Genomic DNA, 18,739 nt, shown 5'->3' on the forward strand with positions numbered 1-18,739 from the left:
TTCCTCTGGTGTGTGGTTTCCCCTGGTGTGTGGTTTCCCCTGGTGTGTGGTTTCCCCTGGTGTGTGGTTTCCTCTGGTGTGTGGTTTCCCCTGGTGTGTGGTTTCCCCTGGTGTGTGGTTTCCTCTGGTGTGTGGTTTCCTCTGGTGTGTGGTTTCCTCTGGTGTGTGGTTTCCCCTGGTGTGTGGTTTCCTCTGGTGTGTGGTTTCCTCTGGTGTGTGGTTTCCCCTGGTGTGTGGTTTCCTCTGGTGTGTGGTTTCCTCTGGTGTGTGGTTTCCCCTGGTGTGTGGTTTCCTCTGGTGTGTGGTTTCCCCTGGTGTGTGGTTTCCCCTGGTGTGTGTTTTCCTCTGGTGTGTGTTTTCCTCTGGTGTGTGGTTTCCTCTGGTGTGTGGTTTCCTCTGGTGTGTGGTTTCCCCTGGTGTGTGGTTTCCTCTGGTGTGTGGTTTCCCCTGGTGTGTGGTTTCCTCTGGTGTGTGGTTTCCCCTGGTGTGTGGTTTCCCCTGGTGTGTGGTTTCCTCTGGTGTGTGGTTACGCCTGGTTTCCCACTGTGCCTGACCAGCGTGCTTCTCCAGCAGAACACAAAGTTACAGAATGTGTTAATGTAATGGGGGTGTAAGAGATGTGGTCTTGCTCCGCCAGGGGCGTTGTTCGCTTAGCTTGACGTTGTCATACTCATAATTGTAGTCAGAATATGACTCTGATAACTCTCTGTTGGGCTGTGAGTATGGGGCGTGTTTCAACCGAACTCGTAAAAAAAATGCATGTTCGCTCAATTGGATAGACCTACAACCAGTTAGAGCAATGTTGTATGTTGTTTGTTGAAAACAAATTCAACCCAAGCGCTCTTTGGTGAGGTGGTTGATTACGTTACTGTTGATCCATCATCGCCCTGACAATTTGATTGGTCCAAACAGCTCCTATTCGGACGTACTTTTTCCCAACACTAGCAACCCCAGACCCAACTGAGGGGTGTCAGGTGGCTAAGCGGTTAGGGAGTTGGGCTAGTAATCAGAAGTTTGCCGGTTTGATTCCTGTCGGGGGACACAACAACCTCTGGACTGCCAAGCGCAACCACTACCAGCTACGCCAAAGAAAAGCTAGCGCTTCATTGATGTAGGTGGCCTCTTACATACCAGAGGAGTGAATTTCACCGATTCACACTGGTTACATTAGTACCAACCCAACACTGTGGGTGTCTGGTGTCAGAAGCTGCTCCCCGCCTCTCCCTGAACACTTCCACCCTCTCCCTGAACACCTCCAGCCTCTCCCTGAACACCTCCACCCTCTCCCTGAACACCTCCAGCCTCTCCCTGAACACCTCCAGCCCCTCCCTGAACACCACCAGCCCCTCCCTGAACACCACCAGCCCCTCCCTGAACACTTCCAGCCCCTCCCTGAACACCTCCAGCCCCTCCCTGAACACCACCAGCCTCTCCCTGAACACCTCCAGCCTCTCCCTGAACACCTCCAGCCCCTCCCTGAACACTTCCAGCCCCTCCCTGAACACCTCCAGCCCCTCCCTGAACAACTCCAGCCTCTCCCTGAACACCTCCAGCCCCTCCCTGAACACCTCCAGCCCCTCCCTGAACACTTCCAGCCCCTCCCTGAACACCTCCAGCCCCTCCCTGAACACCTCCAGCCCCTCCCTGAACACCTCCAGCCTCTCCCTGAACACCTCCAGCCCCTCCCTGAACACCTCCAGCCCCTCCCTGAACACCTCCAGCCCCTCCCTGAACACCTCCAGCCCCTCCCTGAACACCTCCAGCCCCTCCCTGAACACCTCCAGCCTCTCCCTGAACACCTCCAGCCCCTCCCTGAACACCTCCAGCCCCTCCCTGAACACCTCCAGCCCCTCCCTGAACACCTCCAGCCCCTCCCTGAACACTTCCAGCCTCCCTGTTTTCTGACGAGCCGCTCAGTGTGGAGGCGTTAGGAGGGCCAGTGTTGAGGCTCCAGCAGAACAGTGTTGAGGCTCCAGCAGAACCGTGTTGAGGCTCCAGCAGAACCGTGTTGAGGCTCCAGCAGAACCGTGGGTGCAGGTCTCTCTAGAGCTTGTTTCCCCGTAGAGACATGACAGCTTACAGCCCAGACGCGGAGCGAGCCAGTGCGGGAACCTGGGCCTAATAACCTGCAGGAGATTCTATTCTAGGATTCTGTGCTCCTCAGCCCCTTGCCAGATCAGAAAGAACGCCAAAGCTCAACATCTTTCAAACAAGCCTTCCTGCGTAGCAGAGAAAACACACTGCAGGGCCAACAGCAGGCCCTCAACCTTGCCAACAGAGCCTCATAGCAGTCTGTCTCAGCAGTAGTCAATCAATAATATGTATCAGTATTGTTTATCAGTAGTCTGTGTCAGTTATAGTCAGTATCAGTAATAGTCAGTATCTGTAGTCTATATCAGTAGTGTGTATCAGTATTAGTCTGTATCAGTAATAGTCTGTATTATATGGCAACGACAGTACAAGCGTTCTGATTGGCTAATGGGTAGTCATGCCAGCCACGTATTGAGCTCCTCGCCGGTCTGCGGTCTGATAGGGATACTCATTGACCTCTGACGTGATCTTCACAATGAGCGAGATTAAGGAGTTTTACTATCCAGATGACAAGGAAGACATCACAGAACACAGAGAGAAAGACGACAAGCGCTAGGCAGATTGCTAGGTTTGGTTGCTCAGATTTCAGATTGGTTGCTATAGGCAACACCTGAAACACACCGTGAGAGCTGAACAAAGCAACATTGTTTAAATGAAAAGAGCTAAAAATGCAAAATAATAAACAACTTACTTACCTCGACTGTTTGGTCATGCCGGGAAATATCAATGAACTCACTCTCGGTTAGTAAGTAGTTAATATTATTGGTCTGTATCAGCAATAGTCTGTATTGATAATAACTACTTACTAACCAAGCGTGAGGTCATGCTGGGAAATATCAAACTGAGGCTTGAAGTCTGTATCAGTTATAGTCTGTATCGTATCAGTAGTGTGTGTCAGTAGTGTGTATTTGTAGTGTGTGTCAGAAGTGTGTGTCAGCAGTGTGTATTTGTAGTGTGTGTGAGTAGTGTGTATTTGTAGTGTGTGTCAGTAGTGTGTGTCAGTAGTGTGTGTCAGTAGTGTGTATTTGTAGTGTGTGTCAGTAGTGTGTATTTGTAGTGTGTGTGAGTAGTGTGTATTTGTAGTGTGTGTCAGTAGTGTGTATTTGTAGTGTGTGTCAGTAGTGTGTGTCAGTAGTGTGTGTGAGTAGTGTGTATTTGTAGTGTGTGTCAGTAGCGTGTATTTGTAGTGTGTGTCAGTAGTGTGTATTTGTAGTGTGTGTCAGTAGTGTGTATTTGTAGTGTGTGTCAGTAGTGTGTATTTGTAGTGTGTGTCAGTAGTGTGTGTCAGTAGTGTGTGTGAGTAGTGTGTATTTGTAGTGTGTGTCAGTAGCGTGTATTTGTAGTGTGTGTCAGTAGTGTGTATTTGTAGTGTGTGTCAGTAGTGTGTATTTGTAGTGTGTGTCAGTAGTGTGTGTCAGTAGTGTGTATTTGTAGTGTGTGTCAGTAGTGTGTGTCAGCAGTGTGTGTCAGCAGTGTGTGTCAGTAGTGTGTATTTGTAGTGTGGGTCAGCAGTGTGTGTCAGTAGTGTGTGTCAGTAGAGTGTGTCAGCAGTGTGTGTCAGCAGTGTGTATTTGTAGTGTGTGTCAGCAGTGTGTGTCAGTAGTGTGTGTCAGCAGTGTGTGTCAGCAGTGTGTATTGGTAGGAACATTTCAAAGGATCTTGTCCATAAGACACCAAAGCAATTATCAGATCAAATAAAGATCCAACAATAAACATCATTGCTTTTAGTTGTAGATAATATTTCAATACTGTTTTATAAATGTATCATGTATGTATTGCACACAGTGTGTATGAAAGTGTGCTTGGGTGCTAGAGAGCTGTGTTGTTAACAGCTGACAGTGTGAAGAAACAGCACCTTCTGCACCCAGGGATCCAAGCTCAAAGCCCCTCCCCTCAGCTCAGCTCAGCTTCTCTCTCTCTCTCTCTCTCTCTCTCTCTCTCTCTCTCTCTCTCTCTCTCTCTCTCTCTCTCTCTCTTTCTCTCTCGCTCTCTCTGTCTCTCTCTCTCTCTCTCTCTCTCTCTCTCTCTCTCTCTCTCAGCTCAGCTCAGCTGCACTCTATCTATCTCCCTCTCCCCTCAGCTCAGCTGAACTCTCTATCTCTCTATGTCTGTCTCAGCTCAGCTAAACTCTCTCTCTTCCCTCAGCTGCACTCTCTCTCTCTCTGCTCCACTCAGCTATGTTGCACTCTCTCTTTTTCTCTCTCCCTTCTCACTCTTTCCTTCCCTTTCTCTTTATTTGTCTCTTCCCTCTCATTATTCCCTCTCTCTGTCTCTGTCCTCTGCCCCTCTTTCAGTCTCTCTCTCCTCACTCTCTTTATCTTCTCTCTCCCAATCTCCCTCTCTCTCTCTCTCTCTTTCTCTCTCTCTCTCTCTCTCTCTCTGCTCAACTCAGCTATGTTGCTCTCCCTCTCTCTCTCCCTCACTCACATTCTTTATTCATTTTCCTACTCTCTCTCTTACTGAGTCATGGGGAAGTTGAATGCATAAAGCACAAAATTGCCTTTCTTAAACAAAGACTGAAGTAGTTTCCATTCCTGTGTCCTGGTGTGTTGGAGGGTACTGGGCTGGCTGGTGGGGCCTGTCTGAGAAGTCATGTGCTGTCCTCCTGTCAACCCTGATCTGGGAAATATCAGAGTGATTGCATTTCAATAACCAAAATATAGTTTCTTCAGGGAAGGATTGTGGAGATAATGGGACACAGAGATTGCTATTTTGAAATACCCCTGTTATGTCCAGTGATATTGTGGCTACTAGTGCTGACCACTAAGCAGCTGAGACACTGATGAACACAGCCTGAACACAGCAGCTGAGACACTGATGAACACAGCCTGAACACAGCAGCTGAGACACTGATGAACACAGCCTGAACACAGCAGCTGAGACACTGATGAACACAGCCTGAACACAGCAGCTGAGACACTGATGAACACAGCCTGCGTCCCTCCTGTCTGTTGTTGTTTTTGTCTCCATCTCTTCACTTCCTGTTCCTGTCTTTCTGAACCATCTATCTTCTCTCTTGCTGCTTCACTTCCTGTTCCTGGTTCTCTTTGCCTTCATTCTTCTCCCTCAGTACCACCTTTCCAGCTGAGCGAGGATGAGAACTATTTATTTTACAATGCCAGCTATTCTTACAAAATCTTTATTGGCCTGACTCAATAGTTGGCTTTGTCTACATCCAATCTGATGAAAATCACAACAACAAAAAAGTACTTTACGTAAGCTAATTTAGTTTCCTGGTTGAAGCTTCAAAGTGGTCTGTCTCCAGATGCCATCAACATGGCTTCTTATCGGGCCAGGTAGCGTCTATGCTTGGCTCAACAATCACACTACTGCACATCAGGAGAATCACCCAAATCACAATATTATGCAGTACAGTCACAAAATATATAATATATAATAATTTACTAATAATATATGATACAGACATGCAATAATGTCAACATGGAGACTCCAGCTTGTGCTGTTTGATCAGCACTCACGGTTTGGCCAGGTTACCCTCTGCCAGGGTTCTAGTGTTCGTTCTGCCAGGGTTCTAGTGTTCCCTCTGCCATGGTTCTAGTGTTCGTTCTGCCAGGGTTCTAGTATTCCTCTGCCAGGGTTCTAGTGTTTATTTACGCTGTGATCTCTGAAATCGGTTCAGATATATTTCTTGAAACGGTCCAGTGTCATGTGCTCTTTTTATTAAAAACAATATTTTCTATCATATTTTCTAACATAATATTTTCTCAAATTCTAAATCATCTAAAAAAATTCTGAGGCAGCGTATATTTTTGATTTACCTATTTAGGTCAGATACTGTCTGTTCTCTCATTCTGGTGCTGCGGATGACGTTTCACCCATCCCCTCTCCAACACCAACCACAGCTCCAAATCCTCAGGAATGAGAGATTCTATCACATTCCTGGAAACCAGCCATCATTCCCTTTGTAATAATGGATGTAAGCTCCATTACTGCAACCAACACTGCACACACTGATCACTGTATATCATATTTAATATGTGGGTTTGAATCTGTCAATACTATATGGTATATGGTGTACAATTTCATTTGATTTATGTGTCATTTATTTTATTTATTTATTTACTCTTCAAACTGGTAAGCATTGATGTAGCAAGGGGGGCACCCACTATGAAGCTAGGTCACCACTGGCCACCTCAGACTGATTGACAAACTTTAGGTTTCTCTAAATTCTACTACTAGTAAAAACTACGTAAAAATGTTTTTGCCAACATCTCATTGTTTTGTAAACGCACAAAAACATATAATTAAAGGTAAAAGTAGGCAGAGTAGAAGTCGGTTAGTACACAGCTGACACTTCGTATTCACGTAACGTCGATTAATCGAAAGCTCAATCAACCGTGCGCTTGGCGCAATAATAACCCTCAGTGTTGCGCGCTCCCAGACAAAACCACTGCGCATACGCACTTTCTCTCCATCAGTAAATGAAACCGGATTCCGTTATGATTTGCGCGCATATTGGGGTTCGTGTGAAGGAGGTTTCCAAGCTTTTCGCCACTGCCCATGTGCAGAAATATGAGAGAATTACCCTATCAGAACAGAGTTATGAGAGAAATACCCTATCAGAACAGAGTTATGTAATTCCTCTTTGACAAACGAACGGAGCCAAACTCGTCATATTCCAGTTTGATTGACAGGATCCCGGGAGCGGTATATAACCGAGAGGGGGTCTGTCATTTAGGCACTACCGCTCAAGTCCTTCCACTACCGCTCACGTCCTTCCACGCGTGGATATAGTGGACATTACACGCACAGTTTCCTCTCCGCCAGAACACTTGATATTTATTTGAACAATATAGTTTTTTCGTTGGATATTTTTCAGTTTGAATTGAAAGCGATTACATTCGCACCAGGTAGGCAACGTTGTATGACGAAGGACGTACGCTCGTGCAAATTACTTTATAGGCTTTAATTTGATCATGATTTTGTCACAGTTGTCAGTTCGGTGAGATCGTATCCGGTGCATGCACTCAGTGATGATGAGTACACACTAAATTAGAGTTGGGTGAGACTAGCTTGCTTTTGAAACGTTTGATTAATTTGTGCCGTGTCTGGGACAGATGTGGCTGTGTCGACGATAAATCATTTGTTAGAAGTTGTGAACGTTTGTCTGTTGCCATAACCTCTCAGTGTATGCACAGACAGCAGTAAAACTGTGTGGAAATTGTTTATTAACGATGAAAGCAACGGCAATTAAATAAAACGTGTGTTCTGTGTTTCTAAGGAGACATGATACTCAGGAGATGTCTGTACTTGCTGCCGTTACTGTGTGTCTGCCTCGCAGCGCAACCTCAAGGTAAACAGACAGCTGGACTCCATCACCATTAACCTAGAGATGTTCTCACTTGTCTTCAGACTTCCCCTTGAAACGTTTTTTTGTTAAAGGATGATGAAACTGCTTCATGGTGATTTTGCTCTCTATTACATTTCTGTCTCAAAGGCTGTTCCATTGTCTCTGTAGGGAAATTCTCAGAACCTTTTTAAGTACTGTTTGGGTTTCTTGTGAAACCTTTTTCCAGTGAAATGTTTCAAAAGTGGACCTCTTGCTTGATGTAATATTTAGAAATGTTTCAATGGTTTCTGAACAAGATTCCCTAACTGACACAACCATATTTGGAGTTGGTGGCTGTTGTGCCTGTTACCTTCAGTGCTCTTCTCCTCTTTCCCTCTGACCCACGTCTTGAAGATGGGGAGTTGGACGACGACACAATTTTCGACCTGTTTGAGATCAGTCACATCAACCGCAAGACTCTGGGAGCCAAGCAGTTCCGGGGCCAAGACTCGGACGCGCCGGCGTACCGCTTCATCCGCTTCGACCAGCTGCCGTCCGTCCACGCTCCTGTGCTGAGACAGCTGCTGCGGCAGGTCCAGAACAACGAGGGCTTCGTGCTGGAGGCCAGCTTGCGGCAAGACCGTGGATCCCGGGGGACGCTGGTGGGGCTGGAGGACTCCAACGGTCAACGGCAGTTTGAGATTGTGTCCAACGGGCGCGCCAACACGCTGGACCTGGTGTACTGGATGGACGGATCCCAGAACGTGGTGTCCTTCGAGGACGTGGACCTGTCCGACTCCCAATGGAAGAACATCACGCTTCACGTCCACGGGGAGAACGCTCACCTGTTTGTGGGCTGTGGGCTGGTGGACAGCTTCATCCTGGACGAGCCCTTCTACGAGCACCTGCAGCAGGAGGGCAGCAGGATGTTCGTGGCCAAGGGCTCCACCCGGGAAAACCACTTCAGGGTAACACTCACGTTTGATTAACACAACAGATGCTTTTATCCAAAGAGCCAGACAGTTCATTTAGGAAGTACAGCCAAAACTGACACAGTCACCCTTGGGGCAGGAAATAGAAGTTTCAAACTCAAGAGCTCAGCTAACTAGTCTCTAACTACTGTAACTAGTCTAACAGGTCTCTTGCTATCTCACAGGGCTTGCTGCAGAATGTGCGTTTCATCTTTGACACTTCGATGGACGACATCCTGATGGGGAAGGGCTGTGATGTCACTAAACCAGGTAGGAGGTCCAATGAGATGTTGGAGATGTAGGAGATGTAGTGGTAGTGTAATGGATTTAGGAAATGTAATGCCCCAGTCCTATCAGCAGAGGGAGCAGTAGTGCTAGTGTGTGGATCTGTACCATAGTGTGTGACTGAGCAAGCTGACTCCTATCTGCCTGCCTCCAGGGAGGACCCTGCCCTACTCTCCCTGCTAGGCACGACTCGATTGTGTTTCACAATTAAGAAGCCAATTTCAGATAATTTCTCATTTCTTCTTCAAACTGTTCTCTGTTCCATGGTGTTGGCGCCACAGCCCCGACTAGTGAGAGAGGAAGTTAGGAGGGAGGACGTGGAAAGATCTCAGTATTACATCATGTTTACGGAAACAGTGGTGTGGGAGTGGTGGTGTGAGGTCAGCCCATGTGTGAACACAGGGAGAGTCAGATGGGAGGGTTTATGTCTACTGGCAGGATCCTCTGAGTGGAGCCTGAAGGAGAACAGGACACAAAAGTAAATGCTATTACAGTGTTATAGTAGGGAGTCTACACACACACACACACACAGTGAGGACATGACTTGGCAGAGAGGGTAGCTCTCGCTCCACTGGATCCTGAGTTCCTCCTGGATGTGGCTAAACCAGGGTTCTCCAACTAAGGATCTGACCAGTTCTTCTCTCTGTCCAGTGAAAATGTCTAGACACTGGCACCAGCCCAGCCCTGCTCTGGGTCTGTCCTAGGTCTGCTCTTAGAGAGGAGGTCTTTAGCTCTGAATGATTCCTCCAGACTTAGAGAGGAGGTCTACAGCTCTGAATGATTCCTCCAGACTTAGAGAGGAGGTCTACAGCTCTGAATGATTCCTCCAGACTTAGAGAGGAGGTCTACAGCTCTGAATGATTCCTCCAGACTTAGAGAGGAGGTCTACAGCTCTGAATGATTCCTCCAGACTTAGAGAGGAGGTCTACAGCTCTGAATGATTCCTCCAGACTTAGAGAGGAGGTCTACAGCTCTGAATGATTCCTCCAGACTTAGAGAGGAGGTCTACAGCTCTGAATGATTCCTCCAGACTTAGAGAGGAGGTCTACAGCTCTGAATGAGTCCTCCAGACTTAGAGAAGGGAGCAGAAAATAAACACAGAGTTGGCTGTGCGGTGCGTCTAGAACCGTCCGTCATGACTTCATGATGTAGAGTCCCTGTTCACCCATTCATCTCTGCCAGTTTACATGGCTGACCTACTGAAGGCTGCTGTGTGTGTCTGTGGGTGTGTGTACGTGTGTATGTACATGTGTGTGTGTGTACTGTCAGACATGTGGGGAGACCGAAGGGACACATTAAGAGATGGGGTAAGAGGAGTGAGACAGTGTGGAACACAGCCGTCATGCATACTCCTCCTGGGGGGGCTGAGGAGGCTCCAGTGAAGGGAGGTAAGGGGGGCTGGGTGAGGGGGGCTGGGTGAGAGGGGCTGGGTGAGGGGGGCTGAGGAGGCTCCAGTGAAGGGAGGTAAGGGGGGCTGAGGAGGCTTTAGTGAAGGGAGGTGAGGGGGCTGAGGAGGCTCCAGTGAAGGGAGGTGAGGGGGGCTGAGGAGGCTCCAGTGAAGGGAGGTAAGGGGGGCTGAGGAGGCTTTAGTGAAGGGAGGTGAGGGGGGCTGAGGAGGCTCCAGTGAAGGGAGGTAAGGGGGGCTGAGGAGGCTTTAGTGAAGGGAGGTGAGGGGGCTGAGGAGGCTCCAGTGAAGGGAGGTGAGGGGGCTGAGGAGGCTCCAGTGAAGGGAGGTAAGGGGGGCTGAGGAGGCTTTAGTGAAGGGAGGTGAGGGGGCTGAGGAGGCTCCAGTGAAGGGAGGTGAGGGGGCTGAGGAGGCTCCAGTGAAGGGAGGTGAGGGGGCTGAGGAGGCTCCAGTGAAGGGAGGTGAGGGGGCTGAGGAGGCTCCAGTGAAGGGAGGTGAGGGGGCTGAGGAGGCTCCAGTGAAGGGAGGTGAGGGGGCTGAGGAGGCTCCAGTGAAGGGAGGTGAGGGGGCTGAGGAGGCTCCAGTGAAGGGAGGTAAGGGGGGCTGGGTGAAGGGGGCTGAGGAGGCTCCAGTGAAGGGAGGTGTGGGGGGCTGGGCTGAGCAGTGGGTTTGAATAGAACAGCTGAATTATGTCAGGGATGCACAGCTGGCAGACAAATCAAACTGCCCAAGTGTGACTGAGCCAGTGGGCTTGGCCATGCTGTTGTGACTTCCTGCTTCACTTCCTGCTTCATTTCCTGCTCCACAGTGTGTGTGTGGGAGTTTGTCTGTGTGTGTGCACGTACATGTGTGTGCATGCGTGCAGGTATGGCTACACAAGACAGGTTCAGTGGTTCAGCAGGAGTCGTTCAGTGCCGTTGTCTTCGTGCTTGTTTACAGTCCGTCTCTCCGACCCAGATGAGGTGAACACGGTGAGCGAGAGCGCTGAGGTGGTGGATGTCAGTCCTTCCATCACCACTAACTTCATTGGTCAGAAGCCAGAGAAGGCGGGGCCGGGGGCGGAGCTATGCGAGCGCTCCTGTGAGGAGCTGAGCTCCATGTTCCAGGAACTTAAGGGACTGCGCGTCGTCGTCGGCAACCTGATTGACGGCCTTCAGAAAGTGGTGAGTGGCTTCTGATGGGCGAGTTTGATGCTGACAAGATTAACGCTATACAGTGTGTTTGTTTTTGGTTTGTTAGTTTCTCAGAGTGATTTAGGAGTCAAGGTTTACTCTAGAACTGTTTTCTCTCTTCAAATCAAAGGAAATATTCCAGCACATGAGACCACACAGGAGAGCTGTTGTATCTAAGTAGTCTAATAGACTTGGCTCCAATAGACTGTATAGCTTTATACAGCCTCTAAATTATAAAAACCTACTGTTTAGTATACAGCCTTATAACTATTATAAACCTACTTCATAGCCTTATACAGCCTTATAACTAGTATAAACCTACTCCATAGTCTTATACAGCCTTCTAACTATTATAAACCTACTATATAGCCTTATACAACTTTCTAACTATTACAAACCTACTGTATAGCCTTATACAACCTTCTAACTATTATAAACCTACTGTATAGCCTTATACAACCTTCTAACTAGTATAAACCTACTGTATAGCCTTATACAACCTTCTAACTATTATAAACCTATTGTATAGCCTTATACAACCTTCTAACTATTATAAACCTACTGTATAGCCTTATACAGCCTTCTAACTATTATAAACCTACTGCATAGTCTTGTACAGCCTTCTAACTATTATAAACCTACTGTATAGCCTTATACAGCCTTCTAACTATTATACACCTACTGAATAGCCTTATACAACCTTCTAACTATTATAAATCTATTGTATAGCCTTATACAGGCTTAAAACTTCTATTAATATCTGATAGAGGCCTACAGACGGTGACCTAACAACCAGGTGTTACTGTGTTAGCAAGCTGTGTTAGGAAGCTGTGCTAGCAAGCTGTGTTAGCAGCCTGTGTTAGCAAGCCATGTTTGGAGAGTGCTGGATAGCTGTGTTAGCAAGCTGTGCAAGCAGGCTTCTGGATTGCTGTGTTAGCAAGCTGTGCTATCAGGCTGTTGGCTAGCTGCGTTCGTAGGCTGTGTTAACAGACTACAGGCTAGCCGTGTTAGTAGGCTGCTGGCTAACTATGTTAGCAGGCTGTGTTAGCAGGCTGCTGGCTAGCTGTGTCAGCAGACTGGTGGCTAGCTCTGTTAACAGGCTGTGTTAGCAGGCTGTGTCAACAGACTGGTGGCTAGCCCTGTTAACAAGCTGTGTTAGCAGGCTGTGTCAGCAGACTGGTGGCTAGCTCTGTTAACAGCCTGTGTTAGCAGGCTGTGTCAGCAGACTGGTGGCTAGCTCTGTTAACAGGCTGTGTTAGCAGGCTGTGTCAGCAGACTGGTGGCTAGCTCTGTTAACAGGCTGTGTTAGCAGGCTGTGTCAGCAGACTGGTGGCTAGCTCTGTAAACAGGCTGTGTTAGCAGGCTGTGTCAGCAGACTGGTGGCTAGCTCTGTTAACAGCCTGTGTTAGCAGGCTGTGTCAGCAGACTGGTGGCTAGCTCTGTTAACAGGCTGTGTTAGCAGGCTGTGTCAGCAGACTGGTGGCTAGCTCTGTTAACAGGCTGTGTTAGCAGGCTGTGTCAGCAGACTGGTGGCTAGCTCTGTTAACAGCCTGTGTTAGCAGGCTGTGTCAGCAGACTGGTGGCTAGCTCTGTTAACAGCCTGTGTTAGCAGGCTGTGTCAGCAGACTGGTGGCTAGCCCTGTTAACAGCCTGTGTTAGCAGGCTGTGTCAGCAGACTGGTGGCTAGCTCTGTTAACAGCCTGTGTTAGCAGGCTGTGTCAGCAGACTGGTGGCTAGCTCTGTTAACAGCCTGTGTTAGCAGGCTGTGTCAGCAGACTGGTGGCTAGCTCTGTTAACAGCCTGTGTTAGCAGGCTGTGTCAGCAGACTGGTGGCTAGCTCTGTTAACAGGCTGTGTTAGCAGGCTGTGTCAGCAGACTGGTGGCTAGCTCTGTTAACAGGCTGTGTTAGCAGGCTGTGTCAGCAGACTGGTGGCTAGCTCTGTTAACAGGCTGTGTTAGCAGGCTGTGTCAGCAGACTGGTGGCTAGCTCTGTTAACAGCCTGTGTCAGCAGGCTGTGTCAGCAGACTGGTGGCTAGCTCTGTTAACAGGCTGTGTTAGCAGGCTGTGTCAGCAGACTGGTGGCTAGCTCTGTTAACAGGCTGTGTTAGCAGGCTGTGTCAGCAGACTGGTGGCTAGCTCTGTTAACAGGCTGTGTTAGCAGGCTGTGTCAGCAGACTGGTGGCTAGCTCTGTTAACAGGCTGCGTTAGCAGGCTGTGTCAGCAGACTGGTGGCTAGCTCTGTTAGCAGGCTGCCTCCAGAGGCCTCCAGTAGCAAGGCAGTCTGACTCTGGGTAGTTTCCCTGAGAGAGGTCCCTGAGGCTCGGATAGACCGAGTGGTGTCTAGCAACCTGACACAGCTAACACTGCTGTCTGAACACACACACACATACAGACTCTTTCTCTCTTTTCCTTCCACTGTCCCTCTCTCCCTCTCCCTCTCCCTTTCCCTCTCTCTCCCTCTATCTCTTTCCTGCTCTCTCTCCCACTCTCACTCCTTCTCTCTCTCTTTTCCTTCCACTCTTTATCTCTCTCCCGCTCTCTCTCCCTCTCTCTTTCTCTTTTCCATCCACTCTCTCTCTCTGTCTCTCTCCCCCTTTCCCTCCTCTCTTTCTCTTTCTTTTTCTCTTCCTTCCACTCTCTCCATCCCTCTCTCTCTTTCTCTGACTTCCACACTCTTTCTCCCCCTCTCCACCCCCTCCCTCTTCCTTCACTCTCTCTCTCTCTCTCTCTCTCTCTCTTTTCCTTTTACTCTCACCCTTTCTATTCCTTCTCTCTCTTTTCTCTCCCTCCCCCTTACTCTTTTCTTCCCCCCCCTCTCTCTCTCACACACAAACACATTTGCAGACAGACAGACACACAGACATACAGACTATCTCTCTTTTCCTTCCATTGTCTCTCTCTCACCCTTTCTCTTTCCCCCCTCTCTCTCCCTTTTCCGCTCTCTCCCACTGTCTCTCCTCTCTCTCTTTTAATTCCACTCTGTCTCTCTCTGTCTCTCTCCCCCTTTCTCTCCTCTCTCTTTCTTTCTCTCCTTCCACTCACCACCCCTCTCTCCCCCTCCCCCTCTCCCTCCCCCTCCCTTCCTTCCCTCCACTCTCTCTCTTCCCCCTCTCTCTCTCTTTCCTTTCACTCTCACCCTTTCTATTCATTCTTTCTTTCTCTCTTTCCCTACCCCCTTACTCTCTCTTTCTTTCCCCCTCTCTCTCTCACATACACACACATTTGCAGACAGATAGACAGACAGACAGACAGACAGACAGACAGACAGACAGACAGACAGACAGACAGACAGACACACACACACACACAGACAGACAGACAGACAGACAGACAGACAGACAGACAGACACACACACAGAGACACACAGACACACACACAGACACACACACAGACAGACAAACTGACACACACACAAACACACAGACAGACAGACAGACAGACACACACACACACACAGACACACAGACAGATTGACAGACAGACAGATACACACAAGCTGGTCACATGGAAGGGTTTCCTCTTCATTCCAGACACACAGTGTGCACAGGGCAGAGACACAGTGTGCACAGGGCAGAGACACAGTGTGCACAGGGCAGAGACACAGTGTGCACAGGGCAGAGACACAGTGTGTGCACAGGGCAGACACAGTGTGTGCACAGGGCAGAGACACAGTGTGCACAGGGCAGACACAGTGTGTGCACAGGGCAGAGACACAGTGTGCACAGGGCAGACACAGTGTGCACAGGGCAGACACAGTGTGCACAGGGCAGAGACACAGTGTGCACAGGGCAGACACAGTGTGCACAGGGCAGAGACAGTGTGCACAGGGCAGAGACACAGTGTGCACAGGGCAGATACAGTGTGTGCACAGGGCAGAGACACAGTGTGCACAGGGCAGACACAGTGTGTGCACAGGGCAGAGACACAGTGTGCACAGGGCAGACACAGTGTGCACAGGGCAGACACAGTGTGCACAGGGCAGAGACACAGTGTGCACAGGGCAGAGACACAGTGTGCACAGGGCAGAGACACAGTGTGCACAGGGCAGAGACACAGTGTGCACAGGGCAGAGACACAGTGTGCACAGGGCAGACACAGTGTGCACAGGGCAGACACAGTGTGCACAGGGCAGAGACACAGTGTGCACAGGGCAGACACAGTGTGCACAGGGCAGACACAGTGTGCACAGGGCAGAGACACAGTGTGCACAGGGCAGACACAGTGTGCACAGGGCAGACACAGTGTGCACAGGGCAGAGACACAGTGTGCACAGGGCAGACACAGTGTGCACAGGGCAGAGACAAATGTTTCAAGTATATATACTAACTGGAAATAGATATGGTTACTAAAAATAAACCCACATATGAACACTATGTACACTTGTACACTAACTGTAAACACATGTGACCTATACTACCTGTAAATGTAAACATACATGTAAACTAACTGATATATGTAGGGGGTTAAATATTGTCCAAACAACCAAAACAAATTCCCCTATGGTTTAAAGGAAGATGGGAAACTGAACAGTGTATTCGCATGAACCAAATAATGCCAATACCAATAGAATTCCAGGTATTTTACTCTATGGAATTGTAGGTGGCGAATTGAAAGGCCAGAGACGCTTGGCGTTTGTCCCTGGCTTGGGAACCACAATTCACTTTTGGTTAGATTCTCAGGGAGATAATTGACTCGTTAATATCTGACTCCAATTTTTAGACATGCGCGTAAGTGCGTTACATGTAACCTTGAGCGCTAAACAGTTAATGACATGAAACTCTGACGTAGGTAAAAATTGTTTGCTTGATCAGAGCACCGACCCTAAAGTATGCCTGTTCACTAATCAGTCGTTTATCTCTACTATAATATGGATTTAACCATAGTAGACCTAGTAGGATATGTAATCGATCACTCAGAGGCTCCGGTAAATTCCTTAGGAGCGTGGAGATCCACTGTAAGTGACTCAGAGGCCTTAAGTTAAAACCTACTCCAAAAGTCTGTTTATAATCAGTTAGCCGCATCAACAAGACTAGATTTAAGCAATAAGTCCCAAGAGGCCGTGGTTTACGCTGATTTTAGAACAGGTATAAGGGGAGTTGTTAGGAACGACGCGAAGCGGAGTGTCGAAAACCCCCTTACCTGTTCTAAAATCAGCGTAAACCACGGCCTCTTGGGGCTTATTGCTTTTCTAAAACTGTTACTACAAATATTTGACATGGTTTCATCAATAAAAACAATTAGAAACAAAATAGTTTAATAATAAACTGTCATTCTTCCGCTACTACAAAGTATAGTTCCTACATAAATCGTTGCCACACAACAGCCAGATGGACATCTTTGCCGTCTTTTTCAATTTGAAATATTCGATGCGCAGTAATATGGAATGTTAAAGAATGTTATGAGGACAACCTGTGAGGTTATGCTGGATTTTACAACGGCATGGAACGTCATATAGCCAATCATAATCAAGGATGGGAACAACCTGTTTTAGAACAAAGTTTTCACCGCCGTAGCTTGATAGATACGTTTCAAGGAGAACAAGTAACTTCAAAATGCACACATTAATAGTTTATTATCTAAATAGTAAGATAATCAGTACAATTATAATGAAATATCATCACATACAAAACTTACCTTCAGAGCAATGGTTAACAAAGATATTCACAATGAAGACTAGGCGCCTAACGCACCGGAGCTGTATCGTAAACAGAACTCAGTGATTGGTAAAAACTTATTCCTATATACACCCAAACCTGACTAAAATGGGGACATCGGTCATATGACTGAAAAGTTGTCGAACGCATACAAATTCAAATTGGATCATTAATCAAGGCTGCAGTAGACCAAGTGGTGCCCTTGCAAGACAAGGGAATATGTTAAACATATGTTGGTCTGCTGCAGGCACAAACTCTGTAAACCCTGTTCATGTACATGTTACAGTGTTAAAATTATTACTAGAATGTAATACATGAAATAAGAAACAAAAGCATATCAAACATGACATTAAAAGCTGTTTATAACGATATTTACAAGAACACTTGTAAGTTTTAATGATAATTTCTTCCTCTGTCCACCTTCCTCTTCAACTGTTGAGATCCCCTCTCCAGAAGTGTGTCATTAAGGTGTGATTGTCATTTTAGCATTCATGCCAATCAACGACTGTCCCAGACGAGTGTCTGGGTGACCAGTGACAAAGGGGCTGACAAAACAGTCCTACATTATGTAAACACAGATATGTAGACTAATTGTAAATGTCAACAAATGTAAATGTATACTAAGTGTGAAGACATGTCCTTGGTCAGACGGAGGAGAATGTGGTGATGAAGGACGCTCTGGCCAGGATGAAGAACTCCAAGGAGAAGAGCATGTGCTGGCAGGACGGCCGTCTGTTTGAGGACAAGGAGGACTGGGTGGTGGACAGCTGCACCAAGTGCACCTGCCAGGTAGGACCACACCATAACCATGACAACACCACACCATAACCATGACAACACCATAACCATGACAACACCACACCATAACCATGACAACACCACACCATAACCATGACAACACCACACCATAACCATGACAACACCACACCATAACCATGACAACACCATAACCATGACAACACCACACCATAACCATGACAACACCACACCATAACCATGACAACACCACACCATAACCATGACAACACCACACCATAACTATGACAACGCCACACCATAACCATGACAACTCCACACCATAACCATGACAACACCTCACCATAACCATGACAACGCCACACCATAACCATGACAACGCCACACCATAACCATGACAAAACCTCACCATAACCATGACAAAACCTCACCATAACCATGACAACACCTCACCATAAGCATGACAACACCTCACCATAACCATGACAACGCCTCACCATCACCATGAGAATATCCCCTCTGTCTCATTACCACTTTGAATCTAATGCCACAGTATTCTAGTTCCTTATTACTCCACAGCATTGTAGTTCAAGAGTATTCTTACTACACAGTATTCTAGTTCAACAGTATTCTAATTCCACAATATTCTAGTTCCACAGTATTCTAACTACACAGTATTCCAGTTCCACAGTATTATAGTTCAACCATATTCTAATTCAACAGTATTCTAGTTCCACAGTATACTGTATGTATGCAAATTCACTATTAGGGCTTCTTTACAAAACCTGGCACACCCTGTGTTATGTAAACAAATCCTACAAAGCATGTTTTTCATTTAGCAGAGGATTTTATTCATCATGACAAACAGATAGTGTGTACATACAGTTGTGTGTAAAATTATTGGAAGTGTGATTGTAATTCTGCCTACAATAAACATCTTCTTACATAAGACTATAATATTTCAGATACAGCTCAAAGCATAAATATACAGGAAAATATGGAAAATCCAGTTTTTCTTCTCTCTCTTTCCTATCTCTCTCCTGTCTCTCCTGCCTCCTGTCTCTCTCCTCCTGTCAGGAGTCTAAGATAGTGTGCCACCAGATTACCTGCCCT

At 47.4% G+C, this 18,739-nt stretch overlaps 1 protein-coding gene across 5 annotated transcripts in view; it reads left to right on the forward strand.

The window, feature by feature from the left end:
• The first annotated feature begins 6,809 nt into the window (after positions 1-6,809).
• Positions 6,810-18,739, forward strand: part of thbs2a (thrombospondin 2a) — a 25,758-nt gene continuing 13,828 nt past the window's right edge. For 2 of the 5 annotated variants that reach the window (XM_084708979.1, XM_084708983.1), the window contains exons 1-7: positions 6,810-6,962; positions 7,334-7,405; positions 7,796-8,349; positions 8,538-8,622; positions 10,982-11,205; positions 17,519-17,659; positions 18,704-18,739. The exon at positions 18,704-18,739 is cut by the window's right edge and continues 58 nt beyond it. In XM_084708979.1, coding sequence (XP_084565105.1) covers positions 7,339-7,405; positions 7,796-8,349; positions 8,538-8,622; positions 10,982-11,205; positions 17,519-17,659; positions 18,704-18,739 — 1,107 coding nt within the window. In that variant the 5' untranslated portion in view covers positions 6,810-6,962; positions 7,334-7,338. Of the gene's footprint in view, positions 6,963-7,043; positions 7,115-7,333; positions 7,406-7,795; positions 8,350-8,537; positions 8,623-10,981; positions 11,206-17,518; positions 17,660-18,703 lie in introns of all 5 variants that reach the window. The other 3 variants (XM_084708981.1, XM_084708982.1, XM_084708980.1) reach the window with 3 other exon arrangements.

This window comes from Hypomesus nipponensis, chromosome 11 (assembly GCF_054491055.1).
Source record: "Hypomesus nipponensis isolate SF chromosome 11, ASM5449105v1, whole genome shotgun sequence".
Classification (NCBI taxonomy): Eukaryota; Metazoa; Chordata; class Actinopteri; order Osmeriformes; family Osmeridae; genus Hypomesus; species Hypomesus nipponensis.